The sequence below is a fragment of the Odontesthes bonariensis genome, chromosome 7 (assembly GCF_027942865.1).
Source record: "Odontesthes bonariensis isolate fOdoBon6 chromosome 7, fOdoBon6.hap1, whole genome shotgun sequence".
Classification (NCBI taxonomy): Eukaryota; Metazoa; Chordata; class Actinopteri; order Atheriniformes; family Atherinopsidae; genus Odontesthes; species Odontesthes bonariensis.
In genome coordinates, this window is record NC_134512.1 from 37,687,837 (window position 1) to 37,709,897 (window position 22,061).

Below are 22,061 nucleotides of genomic sequence, written 5' to 3' on the forward strand. Positions count from 1 at the left end.
AAATTAGAATTGTTTAGATAATTGTGAATTTAAATTGATTCAGGAGACTTTGACTTTATCACACGTCTTCAACGTCACTTTATACTTCAGCACTTCAGTGATCAGAATGATTTATAGATCTACGCATCTAAAACTATGCATCACAGGCTCTATCAGCTGAAAACTTGAGTGATTTTAGGAAAGATTATATCAATAAGTTAATCTTCAACAACATCAACAGCATCAAACTAAATAAATGAACAATATTTTTCTCCTAAAACTTTTTTTTTAAGTAAGTACAATTACAACATTATGAATTATACATTATGAAGGGCTGAGTTCTGATCTATTGAAGACATTTTCATAGAAATTCAAAAGCCCGTCATTCTTTTTTATCATTCCCAAACAGTTTTGGGACCGTTAAGGAGTGAGTTTGGGGAGAACAATGGTTGCTGCTTTAGATATATTTTCTTATGAATTATGTACTTGGCATGCAGTTTTAGAAAATGAACCACATATTTATATTTTGGTTCCATTCTCCGCCTCTCAGAAGGAAATAGAAAAATAGAAAAATACTTTATTAATCCCCCAATGGGGGAAATTCAAATTAGTCAAATAGCTCAACATTTTTTAAAAATATTTACAAAGATTGTATTAACAACAATAAAACAACAATAATTATACCAATTCTAGTAAAAAATACTACAACTAACTAATAATAATAATAAATGACTAAATGACGAAATAAACAAATAAATAAAAATCAATCAATCAATTTGAGAAGAACTCAGCAGTCACTGTTATAAAGCCTGAAGAAGCCCGAAGAAGCAACATTTATTATCTATATTTGGTGATTACAGCATTAACAGGATACATTTTTGTGGAGGATCCTAAAATGAATTTTTGTTGTTGTTGGAAATGTAATATTTAGCTGGCAGAAGCCAGGCTTTTTTTCCCCAGTTACAAATTTATTTATTTATTTATTTATTTTTATTGAAAGAAACAACCGGTACAAATGCAACATGAATTAAACAACATACCAATAAATGCAGATTATCTGCAAAGTTGGCAAATGTATACAGACACACAAACATAGAATGAACAGGAACATACTAGAGGTGGTTACGAATATTGAAAATAATACATTTTAAACGAGTGTCAATAGCTTTGGGACAAATAGAGTGATCATTGGAAGATAAATAATGTTTTAAGTCTTTCTTAAAAATGAAAAATAAGGGTTTTCTTTTTTGAAATTTACATTTGTGAATAAAGAATTTTGCCAAAAAAAGAAAAAGGTTTATAAGATAGTCCCGGTTTGTTGTGGTGTTCGTGTCCTCTGGAGCACCAAAATACATGACCTGCATGGTCATAGCAAAGTCGTTGTCGATGAGTTCATTAATAAAGTCAGCAAAAAAGATCCAGAAAACTTTTGAGTGGTTACAGCTCCAAAATAAATGATCAACAGTTTCAGGGTGAGAAAGACAGAAAGAGCAATCAGGAGATAGAGGGGAGAATTTTGACAACCTATAGTTACAAGGGTAACACTTATGTATAATCTTGAGAGAGACTTCAGATACTTTATTTGTGATCATAAATTGTTTCCTGAGAGACCAAAATCTTAACCAATCAATATTTTCAAAGCGATTATTCCAGTAACTAATACAAGCAGGGGTGGATATACTGTGTTTAAGCAGCCTATATCTTATTTTTTTATTAGTAAACTTATTGCTAATAAAAAGATCACCGTCAATAAAGAGAGAGGAAGAATTAAGGTCTGGAGGAGACTGACAGAGACCTTTAGGGCAGGTGTCAAGAAGAAATCTGACACCAGATGGGATCCCATCAAAGACTATAGCATATTCTTTAGGTCCCCAGTTACAAATGTCCTTGTGCAAATTAAACCAGTGACGTCAGAGATTAACAGCTAACGACCGCGTCTTTTATTTTGAAAATAGCAGACAGGAAGTTCCTCTCCGTCGCTGTGCCATGTTGCTAATTATTGACCGACTGGTTCATTTCAACAAAAACATCCATTTAACAGCTGAGGAGAGGGCAGGGGACACCGTTTACTGACCGTGGTATGATTTATTTTGGTTAAAATAATAATAATAATCAGTAGGAGTAGAGCCGTACCGGCTAATGTGAAGAAATCTACGGTGTTGTTAGCTGAGTTTGCAAGTAAATAAAGTCCAATAAAAGCGATTTTATTTGATTTTAAAGCTTCTAAAGACGTAAAAGCGTTATTCCAGCGCGCATTGTGTGTTGGATAATCAACTGCAACGTGTTTTGTTGTATATATGACATTCTTGTAAATCACAGGGAGATTAGCCAGATGGACAGCTTTAGCTTTTACTCGCTGTTGCTAGGCAACGGAACTGGCTCTAAGGTGGCCGAAGTAAAGCCTGTAATTAAATTAGTGTACATTCGTTTAAATTCACGGAAATTTATTTTGCTTCTGTCTGAAACTCGTAAGTTTTTTTTTATTTTAGTCGGAAGAGAAATTATTAACCTGACTCTACATTTGTGGCTCTTTTTTTTATTTATTTTTCAAATTAGGAATAAAAAGCGAGCTCAATGATGGTCCCCATATTCACCCTGAAGCTGAACCACAAGATTCACCCTCGCATGGTGACTATTGGGAAGTTTGATGGAGTACACCCATGCCTTACAGCAGCCACCCAAGCTGGAAAAGTGAGAACATGTACTATTTTGTCTTTGTTTTTTGGAATTGCTTTATAGTTATTGTAAAAAAATATATTGTAGTCCACAATGTAAGTCTTTCTCAAAGAAGGGAAATTAGAAGAAAAGGCTGCGATAAGCAGAGTGAGATATATATATATATATATATATTTAACAGTTCTGTGCATCTGTCCTGATCAGCAGTTCTGCAGCTTCCTGAAGCTCTTTCAGAGTTTCTCTTTGGACATTTCCTGCTTCTTCCCTCATCTTCAGTCCACTTCTTGTACCTGAGCATCTTCAGAGGAATGTGTTTTTTCTTTGTTAAGCCACTTAACTCTGACCTGTGAACCATTCAGGCAGGAAAAAGGCTCCTAACTCAAGGGATGAACCAGTGTTGTGTCCACACAGAACAGACAACTTAGCAAAGAAGCCATTTTAAACTGGATCTTTAGGCACTTTGTTCCCAGCAGCCTGTCACAGAGAGATATTCACTTTAAAGCTGCTCAGAATCCACTCGGACGTCGCTCGGCCCAGCACATTTTTCCCCTTTCGGATGACACATCGCTGCATTTACACTCTTCACACAGACCATTGTGGTCCCGATTCGAGAGAATGAGCCGTTTTGCCTCATGTGGCAACAACTGCAGTTGTGCTACCAGCAAAGTACCTGTTTTTGATTAACATCATCCTTCTGGTGGCTCACCAAAACAAACCTTTTTTATTTGGTGGTTTGGTCATTCTGTTGTTCGTGGACGTCACACATGAGCAACATACTCAGTGTTCTGCTAATTAAAGGGACAGTTCGCCTCTTCTGACATGAAGCTGTGTAACATCCGATATCAGCAACATCATTTCTGAACATCTTCTTACCCCCTGCTGCGTCCTGTGAGCAGAGTTCCAGCCTCGTTTTGGTGTTGATGAAGGTAGTCCGGCTAGTTGGCTGGGGTTTAAAAAATAAAGCGTCTTGCTTCTCAAAACAATATGCTTTCAACAGAGTTTCCTATTTTCTCTCCCTTCGTATCACTGCCTGCTGTGCAGACCGAGCAGCAAACACTGTAACAGGCGCGGCTGTCGGCAGGCAGCAGCAGGCAGTGATATGAAGGGAGAGAAAATAGGGCCAAGCGATTGTGAGGTCTGACTTTTTCCTGGAGAACCATTTTGTGATGCAAATGTATTACTCTGTTGAACGCATATTGTTTTCAGAAGCAAGACGCTTTATTTTTTAAACCCCAGCCAACTAGCCGGACTACCTTCATCAACACCAAAACGAGGCTGGAACTCTGCTCACAGGACGCAGCAGGGGGTAAGAAGATGTTCAGAAATGATGTTGCTGATTTGGGATGTTACACAGCTTCATGTCGAAAGAGGCGAACTGTCCCTTTAAGATCATATTTTCAAAATGTCTGCAACCAAACATGCTTACATGATGTCAGACACAGTTGGGTTTATATATCGCGGAGCTTCATTTATCAGGTATGTAAATGCACAGCTGGCTTTTACTTGCTTTCACTCTTCTGGGTGGAAGTTGCCTCATTTTCAGCCTTCTGAACTCCTCATCTCTTTTCAGAATGAGCAGTTCTGTTTTCCTTCTCGTTAAAAGGTTTTCATCCACAACCCTCACGCTCGCGGTCAGAGGCCCGCGGCTCACCGGCTGAGCCAGAGCACCCAGGACTCCGACATCTCTCTGCTCAACATCAACCAGGCGGTGACCTGTTTGACTGCAGGAACACTGGGACCAAACACCACCGGGGACACGCTGTTGGTGGGATCTCAGACCAACCTGTTGGCCTACGATGTCCATGACAACGCCGACATATTTTACAGAGAGGTGTGTGGAGCTGAGAGGTTCCATCAGGCAGTGCTTTGAATGTTGGTTTAATCTGGATTTGAGCTGATTATGGAAACTCAAGCAGTCTCTGCTGTGTGTGCTTTAGGTGACGGATGGAGCCAATGCCATCGTGTTGGGGAAACTCGGGGACATCGCTTCTCCTCTTGCCATCATCGGGGGGAATTGTGCCTTGCAGGGTTTCGACTATGAGGGCAACGACCACTTTTGGACAGTAAGATGCTCCATTTTAAATACGAGGCCGTTTCATATAATAAGTAGAAGAAGTCGTTGGTCATCAGGTTGGAACTCGTCACAGATCTAATTGAAGTTGTGTCACTCATACGCAGAGATGGGGACTCGAGTCGCTGTTTTGATGACTTGTGACTTGACTTGATAAAAAATAAAAGACTCGAGACTCGACTCGGACTTGGAAATTAAAGACTTGGCACTTGACTTGACTTGAGACACGATGACTTGAATGACTTGAGTGTTATTCAGTTCATGTTTTCAGTTTGAATGTAAAATTAATAAATTAATCTAAAAAATAACATGGATTACCCGGTAGGAGCGCAGGCTGAGAATGGCGTCGTGATTGGATCCCTACCCTGTCAGTCAGCCATGCCCTCTCTACATACCTTAGTGTTTATTGGAGAGAATAAACTCATATCAGATATGCATCAACATGTCAGAGGGACCGAGGCTGTGTTCGAAACCGCCTACTACATACTACATACTACATACTGATCGATCAGACAGTATGCAGAGCGTTTACCCACAATCCATTTCGCTCCTGCCCGAGCCGAAATCAGCCGGCCTGAAGCTGATTTCTCTTAAGCTCTAAACTCTGTAAACTTTAGCAACATTTGAAACATTTTCAGGTGAGAAAGTAGTCGTTTAGATCCCCAACGTGTTGAAAACCTGACAAAATACCGGCTGTTTACAATTTTGTTCCCACGAATTCGGCGCTACTAAAGCTAGCCGCAGTGAGCTAACGCACTTCCGGTTATTTTCACAAAATAAAATACCCGTTGCCTTTTATCATAGGGAAAGCCATTACGGTACAATTGGTGCTTTTGTTTTGAAAACAGGAAGTGAACCTACCCTCGTTGTAGCTAGCTTGAAACTGCCGTTTTGACAGGAAATGACGATCGGCGACGTCACGTTACGTTGCATCTTGGGTAGTTTAAGTATGAGTAGGAACCTCATGATGCATACCCAACATTTCAGAGAATCTAGTATGCATCCGGGAACTTAAAAAAGTTAGTAGGAGTAGTGGGAGAAGTATGCGGTTTCGAACACAGCCCGAGAGTCGTTGTCTTCGGCTTTCTTAATCACCATTTTGACGGCAAAAGACGAACAGCTCAGTGCAAGACATGCGGCATCAACATCTGGGACAGCCAGACGACAACTTCCAACTTTGTTCCTCATCTGAAGATCCATTCTGACCAGTAAGTGCTCGTCAAATTAGCTAATATTATCCTGTTAGCCTAGTCGGTAGTTAGCTAACGTTAGCTTGATATGATACGGGGTGGGGGTGGGGGACAGTTACTTATATCTTGTCTTTTCACTTTATTAAGATCAGATTCTGCAGGTAAAATTGCAATAATAAGGTGACTTGACTTTGACTTGACTTGCCCAAGAAAAAATGACGTGAGACTAACTTGAGACTTGCACATGTGTGACTTGGTCCCATCTCTGCTCATACGTTATATTTCTGTGCATTTAATCCCGGCTTCCTGTTTATTTGGGCATATATTTATAGGTGACAGGAGATAATGTCAGGTCTGTGGTGCTCTGTGACTTCACCGGGGATGGGAAAAACGAGGTGAGTCTGACCCCTGACCTTTAAAGATGTGAACAGATTTGTTAGAAACTAAAAAAAAAAAAAAAAGAGACTGACTCGTTTGTTGGTGCTGTATTTCCAGCTCCTGGTTGGATCTGAGGACTTTGACATCAGGGTGTTCAGAGAGGACGAGCTCGTGTCAGAGATGAGTGAAAATGAGGTAAATCAATGCAAAATATTTCCCTCTTTCAAACATTGTGATGAAGTTAAATGTCCCAGTGTTTTTGCTGGAGTTTGCCGCACAGGTTCAGAGTAACGCCTTGTTTCTGTTCCATCTGTCCTTCTCCTCGCAGACTGTGACATCACTGTGTCACATGCACGGCAGCAGGTTTGGCTACGCCCTGGCTAACGGCACTGTTGGAGTGTACGACCGCACCGCCCGCTACTGGAGGATCAAGGTACGAGGACTGAACCTTTCGGTCTCAGACGCTGCATGTTTTTATTATTCATCCTTTTACTCGATAGTCAAATCAAATTTATTTGTATTAACAATTGCAAAACAATTCAAAGTGTTTTACATAAAATAAAAGCAGATAAAAAGGATGTCTTCACGATGGTTCTGAGATGTATGAAAATTACTTGAATTGTCTCATCACTAGGGATGGGAATCGAAAACCGGTTCTTGTTGAGAACCGGTTCCCAGTGTTTCAATTCCTTGGAATCGTTTGGCGATTTTTTTTTTTGCAAACGATTCCCTTATCGATCCCAGTGGGCGCGAATGACGTCACCACGCAGCGTTGCGTAGCGAGTCCAGCGCAGCCAGCAGCCAACAGTAAACATGGCGCCCAAGCGGTACAAACGCTCGAAAGTTTGATTACACATCCCTAAAAAAGACGACAACAGGGCAACTTTGAATATTTCACCAAAGGGAGGAAATACTACCAACATGCAATAACTATGAATGAATGATTAACGTCGGTGAATCTGAACCCAGCAACGTTAGCAACGTTAGCATGTCCTCGGCTAACACTGCAGGTAACTAACTAACTAACTAACAAACACAGCCTATCATGTTAGCACCATTTGCCTCATTGTAAAAGCTGCTGTTAGTAACGGTTAAGGTTAAATGAATGCCTTCTCAGGCATTACATTTAGATGAAATCATGAGAGACAGAGCCTGACTGGCTCAGAGCCAGAGGCTGGTGGTACTACCCCCAGTTCACCTCTACCTCCAGCTTCTCCTTTCACCAGAGCAGGAAGAGTTAAATTACCCAGGCCAGGATAGACCAATGTGGACCTCACCGTTGTTGGGTTTGTGAGGTCATGACTCGTGTTACTTCTAAACTAAACAAAGTTGATGCTAATCGACCGGTTTGTTGTCCTTTTTCTCCAAATGAGAATCGATAAGGGAACCGACAAAGAACCGAATCGTTAGAAACGAAAATGGAATTGGAATCGTAAAAATCAGTTCCCATCCATACTCTTCACTGTAGTGGCTGGCTGACGACTCAGGTCGATTATTTACCATGTGGTCATGTTCTTCTCTGATCTCCTCACTCAGTCTAAGAATCACGCCATGAGCATCCACGCCTTTGACCTGAACGCTGACGGGGTCGTGGAGCTCATCACCGGCTGGTCCAACGGAAAGGTCTGAGCTCGACTCAACTCGATTTTAGGTTTCAGAGCGCGGCAGCGAGCAGCTTCTCACGCCGACTTCCCTCACCTCTTTCAGATCGACGCCCGAAGCGACAGAACGGGGGAGGTGATCTTCAAGGACAACTTCTCCTCCTCCGTGGCTGGCGTGGTGGAGGGGGACTACAGGCTGGACGGACAGAAACAGCTGATCTGCACCTCTACAGAGGGGGAGGGTAAGCTGCACAGACCCACTCTGAACACATCACACGAATGGAAAGCTCCTTGGTGTGATTGGTGTTGTTAATGTGTGTGTTTTGCAGTTCGCGGTTACCTGCCAGCCAGTAAGGAGCTAAAAGGAAACCTGATGGACTCCAGCGCAGAGCAGGACCTGATCCGGGAACTCAGCCAACGCAGACAGAACCTGCTGCTTGAGCTACGCAACTATGAAGAGAATGCAAAGGTGCACATTCAGAGATATTTACAGATCCACAAGGCCTTTTATTCCCTGGATAAGCTGTAAGTTTTCCTCTCATCTTCTGGTTTTTGGCAGCAGATAACAAAAACCTTTGGCCAACACTTGTCCTGGTTGTTCAGCCGGCAGGAAAGCAACTCATTCATTAACAGACATGTGTTCACACAGCTTGAAACACACAGAAAGCATAAAAGCTAAAATATAGCTGCAAATAGCGATTGGGGGGGGGGGTTAGCAGCATGGCACAATAGGGAAGGCTTTGGCTGCTGAGGAAGGCGTCATGAGTCCATGCATCAAGTTTGGCATCGATACATCAATGCATCTGTTAGATCGATTCTTTAATTGAAAGCTCAAGAACAAGTCGGAGTGATCTCAAGTTAAATGAAGTCTTTATTTCTGGCAACAAATGAAGTATCTCAGCGCTGGACTCGGTATGACAGATCTCTCGCAGGAATCCGTCAGACAGAGCCTCGATTTCCGGTAACATTTTGTATTTATATGTGTCATTGTTTCACACAGGTTGGACCCCTTATTGATCAAATATGATTGGATATGAGTAGGTTCAACATGCTTCGTCATATTCTCTGAATAAGCCAAATAATGTGTGTGTGCCTCTGCACCTGGGTTCCCAGGGTTCCCTGTTTTGTCTGGATCAGTCTCAGTTAAGGTCATGTCTCGTGTCCATCCTGGATCATTTTAGGTCATGGAAAAGTACAGAGACTATTTCATTCATAATGTCTAAGAACAAAGCCAATTTTAACACATCGCAGGGATACGGCCTAACGTCCTGTTTGTGCGTCGGCGTAGAGTTTGCTTGGCTGCCACGGACAAACGGAAGCGAAATTAAAACATCCACATGATAACTTTTGTGCGGCTTGGTCTGAAGATTCTATTCTATTCTATTCTAAGTCCCGTGGAAATCGGACAATCTGCGTGGCCTGAAATGCTTTTTAAATATTTTTAATAAAATTCAAAATGGCGTAAAATCCAATATGGCGACATGGGTTGCGTTGCCCTAGGCTGTGTTCGAAACGGCCTACTACCAACTACATACTGCATACTACATACTGCATACTGCATACTACATACTGCATACTACATACTGCATACTCATCGATCAGACAGTATGCAGAGCGTTTACCCACAATGCATTTCGCTCCTGCCCGAGCTGAAATCAGCCGGCCTGAAGCTGATTTCTCTTAAGCTCTAAACTCTGTAAACTTTAGCAACATTTGAAACATTTTCAGGTGAGAAAGTAGTCGTTTAGATCCCCAACGTGTTGAAAACCTGACAAAATACCGGCTGTTTACAATTTTGTTCCCACGAATTCGGCGCTACTAAAGCTAGCCGCAGTGAGCAACGCACTTCCTGTTATTTTCACAAAATAAAATACCCGTTGCCTTTTATCATAGGGAAAGCCATTACGGTACAATTGGTGCTTTTGTTTTGAAAACAGGAAGTGAACCTACCCTCGTTGTAGCCAGCTTGAAACTGCCGTTTTGACAGGAAATGACGATCGGCGACGTTACGTTGCATCTTGGGTAGTTTGAGTATGAGTAGTAACCTCATGATGCATACCCAACATTTCAGAGAATCTAGTATGCATCTGGGAACTTAAAAAAAGTTAAAGTTAGTAGGAGTAGTAGGAGAAGGGATTCCAATGGTACCTCATTTGTGAAATTTGGACCAAAGGGTCCAAAGATATGGATTTGGATGCACTTTGAACTTTGACGTGTTGGTGGCGCTAGAGAGGACACTGTTGGGGCATGAAAATTCTTGAGGTTGACCATGGAACTGTCTTGAGTAGGTGTGCTAAATTTCACAACTTTGTATCATAGCGTTCATGGGGCTGCCATAGACTTCAATTGCAGCGGAAACGGATCAATATTAATGATGATAATAATAATAATAATAATAATAGGAAAAGCTACTAACACAATGGGTGCCTTCGCTGCTAGGCCCCCAATAAATCTGGTATTTTCCTGTCAGAATGGCTGTCCATGTGATATTCTCAGCACCGCAGTGTGGCTCTGGGCTTCTCTTTTTTCCTTAAGGTGGTATTTATTTTGAATTTATTTTATTTACTTTTTTTCCCCCATTGGGGATGAATAAAGTATTTTTCTATTCTATTCTATTCTATTAAGAGTTATTTTTCACTCTGTCGGGACTTTATTTGCCCGTATTTGTCTTTTTACATTCCAGTTTGTTTCAGAGATGGCCGACACGTGTTAAATATGGCGTGTGTTTATTTCTCTTCACGCTAACATCCGCGGGAACCGTTGTGTTGTTTCAGGGCGTGTCACGGACAAACAGTGGGATGGGAGTCATACCGGCCAACACCCAGCTTCAGACGGCGCTGTCAGTGAGACCTGCTACAGAAGCCCAGAAGGCTCATGTGGAGCTCAGCATTTCAACGCCAAACGGTAACGTCTTTTAAAGGGACAGTTCGCCTCTTTTGACATGAAGCTGTATGACATCCCATATCAGCAACATCATTTCTGAACATCTTCTTACCCCCTGCTGCGTCCTGTGAGCAGAGTTCCAGCCTCGTTTTGGTGTTGATGAAGGTAGTTCCGGCTAGTTGGCTGGGGTTTAAAAAATAAAGCGTTTTGCTTCTCAAAACAATATGCGTTCAACAGAGTAATACATTTGCATCACAAAATGGTTCTCCAGGAAAAGTCAGACCTCACAATCGCTTGGCCCTATTTTCTCTCCCTTCGTATCACTGCCTGCTGCCGCCTGCCGACAGCCGCGCCTGTTACGGTGTTTGCTGCTCGGTCTGCACTTCGGTCTACACAGCAGGCAGTGATACGAAGGGAGAGAAAATAGGGCCAAGAGATTGTGAGGTCTGACGTTTTCCTGGAGAACCATTTTGTGATGCAAATGTATTACTCTGTTGAACGCATATTGTTTTGAGAAGCAAAACGCTTTATTTTTTAAACCCCAGCCAACTAGCCGGACTACCTTCATCAACACCAAAACGAGGCTGGAACTCTGCTCACAGGACGCAGCAGGGGGTAAGAAGATGTTCAGAAATGATGTTGCTGATATGGGATGTTACACAGCTTCATGTCAAAAGAGGCGAACTGTCCCTTTAATGCCTCTGCTCCGACTGTGGCTCGGCGTTACCCCTTCAGGACACGGAACAACATGGAGGCAGTTCTGGTCTCAGTGGCTTAAAGAAGTCTCTGAATGTCTCTTTTTTTCCTCTCCAGAAACCATCATCCGGGCAGTTCTCATCTTTGCTGAAGGAATATTTGAGGGTGAAAGTCACGTGGTCCATCCCAGCGCCCAGAACCTGTCGGGCTGTGTCCAGGTCCCCGTCGTCCCCCCTAAAGATATCCCGGTGGACCTGCACATCAAAGCCTTTGTTGGAGGGAGAAGCAGGTGAGATGCGACATTGTGCAGATCACAGCAGCTGCGCTTTGTTTCCGTCTAACTGAGCTCAGCGTTTCGTTGTCCGCTCGTGTCTCCAGCACCCAGTTCCACGTGTTCGAGATCACCCGCCAGCTGCCCCGTTTCTCCATGTATGAGATCACGGCGGACTCCTCCGCCGCGCCGACCGCCGGAAGAGTTTCCTTCAGCATCAACGACCGACCGGAAAGGGTGAGTTGGTCAGCAATGGATCGGATGTGATTCTGATCTCATGTTCAAGGCAGAAACCTGCTGATGTGCTGATGCTAGGGCTGGGCAACGATTACAATGTTTAATCTAATTAATCACATGATTTCCCTGATTAATCACGATTAATCGCATTTGTACGCAGAATCCAAAAATGAATCCAAAAGTAGCGTATAGCTTTTAGCATTTAGCTTTATTTTAAATGTGCTGCCATATGAATGAAAGTGCCATAACATTTGTTGTGCAAACACACTTTTAACATCAGCATCTTTCTGTAGTTTTTATGTAGAAGCCTCGCTCCACTGTCTGTTTCCTTGAATGACTTGCTGCTATCAGTTGTGTGTTTTGCCTTTAAGTGATATTTTAGACTGGAACTACTACGCTGAGAAGACAATTCAACTTGGCAGAGTTTACAGATGACTTTGGTTCTGTCGACTCCGCCGTCTGGAAGAACTTTAAAATGAAAATGGCCGAGTAAAAGTTCCGTACCCTTCTCCATGTTTGGTGGATCCGCCGATTACTTTCTTTTCCTGTTCCACAGCAGACAGCAGCAGACTTTTACAGAATAAAAGCCTGTGAGCAGCAGACTTTTACAAAATAAAAGCCTGTGAGCAGCAGACTTTTACAAATAAAAGCCTGTGAGCAACAGACTTTTACAAAATAAAAGCCTGTGAGCAGCAGACTTTTACAAAATAAAAGCCCGTGAGCATCAGACTTTTACAAAATAAAAGCCCGTGAGCAACAGACTTTTACAAAATAAAAGCCCGTGAGCAGCAGACTTTTACAAAATAAAAGCCCGTGAGCAGCAGACTTTTACAAAATAAAAGCCCGTGAGCAGCAGACTTTTACAAAATAAAAGCCTGTGAGCAGCAGACTTTTACAAAATAAAAGCCTGTGAGCAGCAGACTTTTACAAAATAAAAGCCTGTGAGCATCAGACTTTTACAAAATAAAAGCCTGTGAGCAACAGACTTTTACAAAATAAAAGCCTGTGAGCAACAGACTTTTACAAAATAAAAGCCTGTGAGCAGCAGACTTTTACAAAATAAAAGCCTGTGAGCAGCAGACTTTTACAAAATAAAAGCCTGTGAGCATCAGACTTACAAAATAAAAGCCTGTGAGCAGCAGACTTTTACAAAATAAAAGCCTGTGAGCAACAGACTTTTACAAAATAAAAGCCTGTGAGCAGCAGACTTTTACAAAATAAAAGCCTGTGAGCAGCAGACTTTTACAAAATAAAAGCCTGTGAGCAACAGACTTTTACAAAATAAAAGCCTGTGAGCAACAGACTTTTACAAAATTAAATAAATGATGAAACCTACGTTAATGCGCGATAAAATATTTGTCGGCCTTAAATAATTAACGAGTTAACTCGCCCGGCCCTGGTTGATGCTGAACTTATTTCTGGCTCCATGTGTTGATGTTCTCGTGTGCGTCTGCGCAGGTGGTGATGTGGCTGAATCAGAACTTCCTGCTTCCAGAAGGAGTGGAGAGTCCAAACGTCAGCTTTAATTCTCTCAGAGGAGGGGGACACCTGTCCTTCAGCATGGCCAGCAGCGGACAGGTGCGCATCAACAGATGAACACGCGACTCCGACCAGAATCAAGTTGTCTGTTTAGGTCGCAATGCATTGTGGGTAATAAAAATAGGACTTCAGTTTAAAGCCAAACACAGACAAAGTGGAGAAGTCTGAAGGCGGAGCTGGAAATGTTCTGTAAGATGAAGAAGATCCGATCAGGGTGGGAGTGGGAGTCTGCGGTTAAACGCTGACAGAGGAGCTCCGCCTTCCGCCATCAGCTGTTCACGGTAAACACGGCGAAGCGGGTGGAGACTGACCGAGGAAAGCTTTTAAGACTTTTGGGACTCTTAAATTCAGCTCCAGGTTGTTTTGTGACGTCACTGCGGTTCAGTTCAGTTCAGCTGGTTTGAATCCGATCAGTTTTAAAATCCAACAGCGAACACAAACAGCCGGTTTCAGTCGGTGTTTTACTGCAAAAATAAAGGGACAGCGAAGCACCGTAGCCCGGGATGGAGCCTCGACAGTACATCACACCTCAGAGGGACGTAATAATAGCACCATAAGTGACGAAGACCTGAAACCCATCAGAGACATGGTGAGAGTCCAGCTGCTGGTCTGCAGACTGACTGCTCGTCTCTCCTGTAAGCCGCTGCCAGAGGTGGGCAGAGCAGCCAAAAACTGTACTCAAGTAAAAGTACTGTTACTTCAGAATAATATGACTCAAGTAAAAGTAAAAAGTATTCATCCAAATAATTACTTGAGTAAGAGTAAAAAAGTTCTTGGTGGAAAAACTACTCAAGTACTGAGTAACTGTTGAGTAACGTCTGATTTATTTGTTAACACAAGCATTCAATCAGACAGACAAAAATACTAAATAATCATCTTTAGGCAAATTAGAGTTCATCCAATTGATAAAATAAATTAAAATGAATTAATTAATTACAAAATAGCTTAAATTAAAATAATCCAGGTAAATTCAGGTACTTCAATAAAAAATAAAAGAGACTTAGGAAATGTTTAAAACATATGTAACCCATATGTAACCTAAAAAACAAACATTCACCTATCCATGGGGGGAAAAACGAGTTTAGGAAACTTAGCGCTACATGTTTCCTCAAGTTAGATGTTGAGTTTCTGCTGAAATGTGCGTTTGTTTTGGTTGACACAGAAGACACATAATGTAGCTGCTGTTTCTCACTCTTTGTAAGGTAAACATGCTTTCAGTATGAGGCCTCGTCTGCGTCTTCATTTCCCACCGTTGGTTCTGACATTTTTCATCTGTTTCTTTGTTTGTTTGCTACGACTGCTAATGCTAAAGCTAACCCGTCCCGCCGCTGTGGAACACAGTCAGGTGGTAGAGCCTTTGGCGGAAGTCTCTCTCTGTGTCAGAATAAAACATTAAAATGAGGCGTACGCGGGGGGATAAAAATAATGAGGCGTAGAATACCAAAGAGGTAAGAAGAAAAGTAACCAGCTCATTGTAGCCTAATGTAGCGGAGTAAGAGGACAGTTTCTGCTGCACACATCTACTCAAGTAAAAGTAAAAAGTATAGAGATTTAAAACTACTCCTAGAAGTATAATGTTTTCAAAAACTTACTCAAGTAAATGTAACTCGTTACTACCCACCTCTGGATGCTGCACATCCTTTTAAAACTACAAAGTATTCTACAAGTGTTTTTAACCCTGGCTTTTAGTATGTGGGCTCCTCTTTTAACTTTAACTCTGTTTCAGCACCTCTCAGGAAAAAGTTTTAAACTTTGCATTAATGAAAGAACCTGTGTGCTTCATGAAATCAGTTCTCAAACGTTCTTCCACATTGAACAAAAATCAGACGAGTCGTGGGCTTGTTTTCAAACTGCTCACCTTTCCGCTCAGATCTCGCTGAGAACCGATGACGTGGACCTGGCGGGGGATCTGGTTCAGTCTCTGGCCTCCTTCCTGGCCATAGAAGACCTGTCTGCAGAGGCGGACTTCCCCACATACTTTGAGGAGCTTCGCACCACGCTGACTGAGGTTTTGTTTATCTGAAATGCTGCAGTGTTCAGTGAGAGTGAAGAAGGCTCAGCGAGGTCGGATTAGATGTTTTCATCCTTTATTTCTGTTCCATGTGAAGGGAGATTTTAACTGACAAAAGGAGCATTTCATGGCATAATTCTGCAGCATAATGTTTTGCTCTTTTATCCACATCTTAGTGTCTTAAAGGGACAGTTCGCCTCTTTTGACATGAAGCTGTATGACATCCCATATTAGCAACATCATTTATGAACATTTTCTTACCCCCTGCTGCGTGCAGGCCGTGCAGACCGAGCAGCAAACACCGTAACAGGCGCGGCTGTTGGCAGGCGGCAGCAGGCAGTGATACGAAGGGAGAGAAAATAGGGCCAAGAGATTGTGAGGTCTGACTTTTTCCTGGAGAACCATTTTGTGATGCAAATGTATTACTCTGTTGAACGCATATTGTTTTGAGAAGCAAGACGCTTTTAATTTTTAAACCCCAGCCAACTAGCCGGACTACCTTCATCAACACCAAAACAAGGCTGGAACTCTGCTCACAGGACGCAGCAGGGGGTAAGAAGATGTTCAGAAATGATGTTGCTGATATGGGATGTCATACAGCTTCATGTCAAAAGAGGCGAACTGTCCCTTTAATTTCTTATTTGAACGACCTGTTTTGGTAATGTCCCTTTAAGAGCTGCACAGGACGCAGCAGACGCTCGGCCTGATTGGAAGCAAAGCGAAGCGTTCGTATTGAGTCTTTGCCTTTTTTCTGCTGCAGGTGGACGAGTTTCACTCGGTCCATCAGAAGCTAACGGCAGCCATGGCCGACCACTCCAACTACATCAGGAACATGCTGGTCCAGGCGGAGGACGCTCGCCTCATGGGTGACCTGTGAGTTTCCACGTTATTTCACACGCCGCTGCAGCACTTCCTGTGTTCCGCCTATCCTCGGTTCTGCTTTAAAAACAAGTCATTTTTTAAAAAACTCAGTAAAAACGAGTCATTTTTTTAAAAACTCAGTAAAAACGAGTCATTTTTTTAAAAACTCAGTCAAAACGAGTAATTTTTTTTAAAAAACTCAGTAAAAACGAGTAATTTTTTTAAAAACTCAGTAAAAACGAGTCATTTTTTTAAAAAACTCAGTAAAAACGAGTAATTTTTTAAAAAACTCAGTCAAAACTAGTAATTTCTTTGAAAAACTCAGTCAAAACGAGTCATTTCTTTAAAAAACTCAGTAAAAAGGAGTCTTTTTTTAAAATAAATCTCAGTAAAAACGAATATTTTTTTAAATAAATCTCAGTAAAAACGAATATTTTTTTAAATAAATCTCAGTAAAAACGAATATTTTTTTAAATAAATCTCAGTAAAAACGAGTCATTTCTTTAAAAAACTCAGTCAAAACGAGTCATTTTTTAAAAATAAATCTCAGTAAAAACGAGTAATTTTTTAAATAAATCTCAGTAAAAAGGAGTCTTTTTTTTTTAAACTTTTTTTTTTTAAACTTTGTTTATTAATCTTTTTTCACAATAGAACACAGACACACAGGAACACTCAGAACAGAACCCCATCCCCATGAAGTAAAAATAAATAAATAAATAAAAAATAATTAAAAAAACATAGATAAATCACAATTTAAAAAAAATGATAAATAGATGAGTAAATCTAAGACAATGTATGTGAAGCATGTTGTAAAAGAAGACGTGAATATAAAAAGGAGAGAATGTTACAGAAAAAAAACTAACAAACAAGCAAAAAACAGAGAGATACAGTACGTACAGTACGTAGTATTTAAGCGGGTGGTCATCTAAACACAGTGAAATCAGTGGTTGTCCTGGTTAACTTGATTCATGCAGCTCTGATTTCTCTTCCACACATCTCAGAAAAGGTTGAAAAATCTTATTGAATTTACCAGCTGAACCTCTAAGTGTGTGTTTTTATTTTTTCCAATTTCATATGATATAAAGTACTAAAAACGAGTCATTTCTGAACCGAGACGCTCAGCCCGACCGAACGCTTTCTCCATCTTCTGCAGGGCGACTATGAAGAAGCGCTACAGGGAGCTCTACGATCTGAACAGGGATCTGGTTAACGAGTACAAGATCCGCTCCAACAACCACAACGCCCTTTTGGCCCGCCTCAAGTCCGTCAACCAGGCCATCCAGCGGGCCGGGAGGCTCCGAGGTAGGACCGGCTCAAAGCTGAACGCTCGCAGGGTTTTTGTAAGCGTGGTGACGACGGCGCAGGCCAGGAATGATGTCATCAATGTGTTAAACTTTCCTGCTTCGGCTCCGATCGGCACAAAAAGTGAGCGTTGAACCATCAAACATCCTGTGAAGAGTTCATATTTACAGAGTTCCTTCACCGTCCATCATTAAATCAGCTTTTTCTGTTTCTTACGTTTGGTAAATTTCAGAATAAACAGAAATCATTTCACTTTAGAAGATTCCAGATGATTCCGGTCTGAGTTTTGGAAGCTTCTGATTGGTTAATTGAGTTAATTAGCAGCACGTCTGTAACAGCATTGGGGGGGGGGGGGGGAACCCTGAGAACTGCACCAAATTTAGATGCTTTTTTTTTTGCTGCTGTCTTTTGTTTTTCTTAGTAAAACGAGGTTCTTTTTTGTTGTTTACCTGCAATAAAAACAGCCATATGGCGCTTTTCCACCAGCTCGCTTCGGCTCGCTATCGCGTGTTTCCACTAGCACGCCGTACCTGCAACCGGCACGATTTTCCGTACCACCTCAGCCCCGATTCCAAGCGGGCCGAAGCGTTACTACAACGTGACGTCAGCCGACTGCCTGCCACTGATTGGGCGATGAGTGTCGTCACTGGAAGCGTCATAACGCGGATAACAAAAGCTAGCGTTAGCAGCCGTTAGCTTACCTTCAAACGTCGTCTTTTTGAAGCTCGTGACAAAACTCTCCGGTACTTTTCGACACTGTTTTGTCTGGCGGCCAGGAGTCTTCTCTGGCTCTCTTCTCTTGCCTTCTGTGCGACAGAAAGCCACAGAGTGAGCAGCCACAGAGTGAGCAGCCACAGAGTGAGCAGCCACAGGGTGAGCAGCCACAGGGTGAGCAGCCACAGGGTGAGCAGCAACAGAGTGAGCAGCAACAGAGTGAGCAGCCACAAGGTGAGCAGCCACAGGGTGAGCAGCAACAGGGTGAGCAGCAACAGAGTGAGCAGCCACAGGGTGAGCAGCAACAGGGTGAGCAGCCACAGGGTGAGCAGCCACAGAGTGAGCAGCCACAGAGTGAGCAGCAACAGAGTGAGCAGCAACAGGGTGAGCAGCAACAGAGTGAGCAGCAACAGAGTGAGCAGCAACAGGGTGAGCAGCCACAGAGTGAGCAGCAACAGAGTGAGCAGCCACAGGGTGAGCAGCCACAGAGTGAGCAGCAACAGAGTGAGCAGCCACAGAGTGAGCAGCAACAGGGTGAGCAGCAACAGAGTGAGCAGCCACAGAGTGAGCAGCAACAGGGTGAGCAGCCACAGAGTGAGCAGCAACAGAGTGAGCAGCCACAGAGTGAGCAGCAACAGAGTGAGCAGCAACAGGGTGAGCAGCAACAGGGTGAGCAGCCACAGGGTGAGCAGCCACAGAGTGAGCAGCAACAGAGTGAGCAGCAACAGGGTGAGCAGCAACAGAGTGAGCAGCCACAGAGTGAGCAGCCACAGGGTGAGCAGCCACAGAGTGAGCAGCAACAGAGTGAGCAGCCACAGAGTGAGCAGCAACAGGGTGAGCAGCAACAGAGTGAGCAGCCACAGAGTGAGCAGCAACAGAGTGAGCAGCCACAGAGTGAGCAGCAACAGGGTGAGCAGCCACAGAGTGAGCAGCAACAGGGTGAGCAGCAACAGGGTGAGCAGTAACAGGGTGAGCAGCCACAGGGTGAGCAGCAACAGAGTGAGCAGCCACAGAGTGAGCAGCCACAGAGTGAGCAGCCACAGAGTGAGCAGCAACAGAGTGAGCAGCCACAGGGTGAGCAGCAACAGGGTGAGCAGCAACAGGGTGAGCAGCCACAGGGTGAGCAGCCACAGAGTGAGCAGCAACAGGGTGAGCAGCCACAGAGTGAGCAGCAACAGAGTGAGCAGCCACAGAGTGAGCAGCAACAGGGTGAGCAGCCACAGAGTGAGCAGCAACAGGGTGAGCAGCAACAGGGTGAGCAGTAACAGGGTGAGCAGCCACAGGGTGAGCAGCAACAGAGTGAGCAGCCACAGAGTGAGCAGCCACAGAGTGAGCAGCCACAGAGTGAGCAGCAACAGAGTGAGCAGCCACAGGGTGAGCAGCAACAGGGTGAGCAGCAACAGGGTGAGCAGCCACAGGGTGAGCAGCCACAGAGTGAGCAGCAACAGGGTGAGCAGCAACAGGGTGAGCAGCAACAGGGTGAGCAGCAACAGAGTGAGCAGCAACAGGGTGAGCAGCCACAGGGTGAGCAGCCACAGGGTGAGCAGCCACAGAGTGAGCAGCCACAGAGTGAGCAGCAACAGGGTGAGCAGCAACAGAGTGAGCAGCAACAGGGTGAGCAGCAACAGAGTGAGCAGCAACAGGGTGAGCAGCAACAGGGTGAGCAGCCACAGGGTGAGCAGCAACAGGGTGAGCAGCCACAGGGTGAGCAGCCACAGGGTGAGCAGCCACAGAGTGAGCAGCCACAGAGTGAGCAGCAACAGAGTGAGCAGCCACAGGGTGAGCAGCAACAGGGTGAGCAGCAACAGGGTGAGCAGCCACAGGGTGAGCAGCCACAGAGTGAGCAGCAACAGGGTGAGCAGCAACAGGGTGAGCAGCAACAGAGTGAGCAGCCACAGGGTGAGCAGCAACAGGGTGAGCAGCAACAGGGTGAGCAGCCACAGGGTGAGCAGCCACAGAGTGAGCAGCAACAGGGTGAGCAGCAACAGGGTGAGCAGCAACAGGGTGAGCAGCAACAGAGTGAGCAGCAACAGAGTGAGCAGCAACAGGGTGAGCAGCAACAGGGTGAGCAGCAACAGGGTGAGCAGCAACAGAGTGAGCAGCAACAGGGTGAGCAGCAACAGGGTGAGCAGCCACAGAGTGAGTAGCCACAGAGTGAGCAGCAACAGAGTGAGCAGCCACAGGGTGAGCAGCCACAGAGTGAGTAGCCACAGAGTGAGCAGCAACAGAGTGAGCAGCCACAGGGTGAGCAGCCACAGGGTGAGCAGCCACAGGGTGAGCAGCAACAGGGTGAGTAATGGAAACTAAACCAAACCGAGCCGTGCCGAGCCGTGCCGAGCTAGTGGAAAAGCGCCGTTAGACACGGATATGTGAACATTTGGTGGTAAAGAACTGTCGTTTCCTGCCCGTTTCTCCTCAGTGGGTAAACCCAAGAACCAAGTGATCTCCGCGTGTCGAGACGCCATCAAGAGCAACAACGTCAACGCGCTCTTCAGGGTGATGAGGGCCGGCACGGCGTCCTCCTGAGGGTCGGCCGAGGACGCGGAGATGCTGAGGAGTCACGGCAGGATAACGAGTCTCGCACGTGGATTCAGCGACTCTGAAACGGGGACACTGTTGCAGCCTTAATCCAAGTTTTTTTTGCATGACTCAGCATTAAGCAACAGCCTGGCAGGAACATCTGGCGCCACCTCCTCCAAACATGAAATTCTGTTAGCTCAGAGAAACCAAATGACCACCACAGAACTTTAGCGCTTTAGTGGATCTCCGCCGTTCCTTCGTAGTTTTATGAAGTGTGTGTTTGGGAGGCGGGTAGCTTCTGTCGGGTGATGTTTAAACTTCAGAGCAGCTGTCCAAAGGTTTCCACGGACGTTTGGAGAGACTGACCGTGTGCTGTTTGGCTTGGCTGCCGGTGATGTGTAGAGAGCGCACAGCTGGAGCAGCAGCTCGGCGTCCCTCACGTCGCCGTTGGCAGCCAAAGAAAATCCATTTAACTTAATGAGCGTGTCAGAAGGCTGAGGCCGTGTGTAGCGTGTAACTGTGGTTCTGTGTCTGTGGCAGCTCTTAATAAATTCATCTGAAGCAGTCGATGATTGGGGATGATTCACCCTCCGACGAGGAGCTCAGCTGTTTGTTCTGCGGAACTGGAGGCCAGATGTAGGCTCTGAAAAACAATGATGTCAGCCTTTTTTCCCTCTGGATGTCTACGAGTTATCTGTCGCTGAACGCTCTGAACAGATGTTCAACACAAACATCTCGTAAGGATAGCTTACAAAAGGCCAACGAGTTTAATTTTATCCACCTGAACTGCAGCGCCGGCGCGTTTCCCGTCAGCAGAAGCTTTTCTGGGTGCAACTTCTACAGCAAATAGAGTCCCTGCTTAAATACAGCTGCTCATTAAAGGGATAGTTCGCCTCTTTTGACATGAAGCTGTGTAACATCCCATATCAGCAACATCATTTCTGAACATCTTCTTACCCCTGCTGCGTCCTGTGAGCAGAGTTCCAGCCTCGTTTTGGTGTTGATGAAGGTAGTCCGGCTAGTTGGCTGGGGTTTAAAAAATAAAGCGTCTTGCTTCTCAAAACAATATGCGTTCAACAGAGTAATACATTTGCATCACAAAATGGTTCTCCAGGAAAAAGTCAGACCTTTC

General features: G+C 44.1%; 1 protein-coding gene across 1 annotated transcript; it reads left to right on the top strand.

Annotated features, from left to right (window-relative positions):
• Nucleotides 1-1,950: 1,950 nt before the first annotated feature.
• Nucleotides 1,951-21,496, top strand: bbs2 (Bardet-Biedl syndrome 2). Its single transcript, XM_075470739.1, has 18 exons — nucleotides 1,951-2,057; nucleotides 2,536-2,670; nucleotides 4,259-4,486; nucleotides 4,593-4,718; nucleotides 6,249-6,311; nucleotides 6,412-6,489; nucleotides 6,623-6,727; nucleotides 7,831-7,917; nucleotides 8,002-8,137; nucleotides 8,225-8,364; nucleotides 10,670-10,799; nucleotides 11,592-11,763; nucleotides 11,853-11,982; nucleotides 13,441-13,560; nucleotides 15,392-15,529; nucleotides 16,293-16,405; nucleotides 17,547-17,695; nucleotides 20,829-21,496. Exons 2-18 carry the CDS (start codon nucleotides 2,554-2,556, stop codon nucleotides 20,933-20,935), a joined length of 2,139 nt encoding a protein of 712 aa, XP_075326854.1. The 5' UTR covers nucleotides 1,951-2,057; nucleotides 2,536-2,553; the 3' UTR covers nucleotides 20,936-21,496.
• Nucleotides 21,497-22,061: the final 565 nt, after the last annotated feature.

Bases quoted from the DNA above. Each gene is read 5' to 3' on its own strand.
- bbs2 (XM_075470739.1), top strand. From the start codon at position 2,554: ATGATGGTCCCCATATTCACCCTGAAGCTGAACCACAAGATTCACCCT. The intron at 6,312-6,411 runs GTGAGTCTGACC...CTGTATTTCCAG, and splicing joins CCGGGGATGGGAAAAACGAG to CTCCTGGTTGGATCTGAGGA. The intron at 10,800-11,591 runs GTAACGTCTTTT...TTTCCTCTCCAG, and splicing joins CAGCATTTCAACGCCAAACG to AAACCATCATCCGGGCAGTT.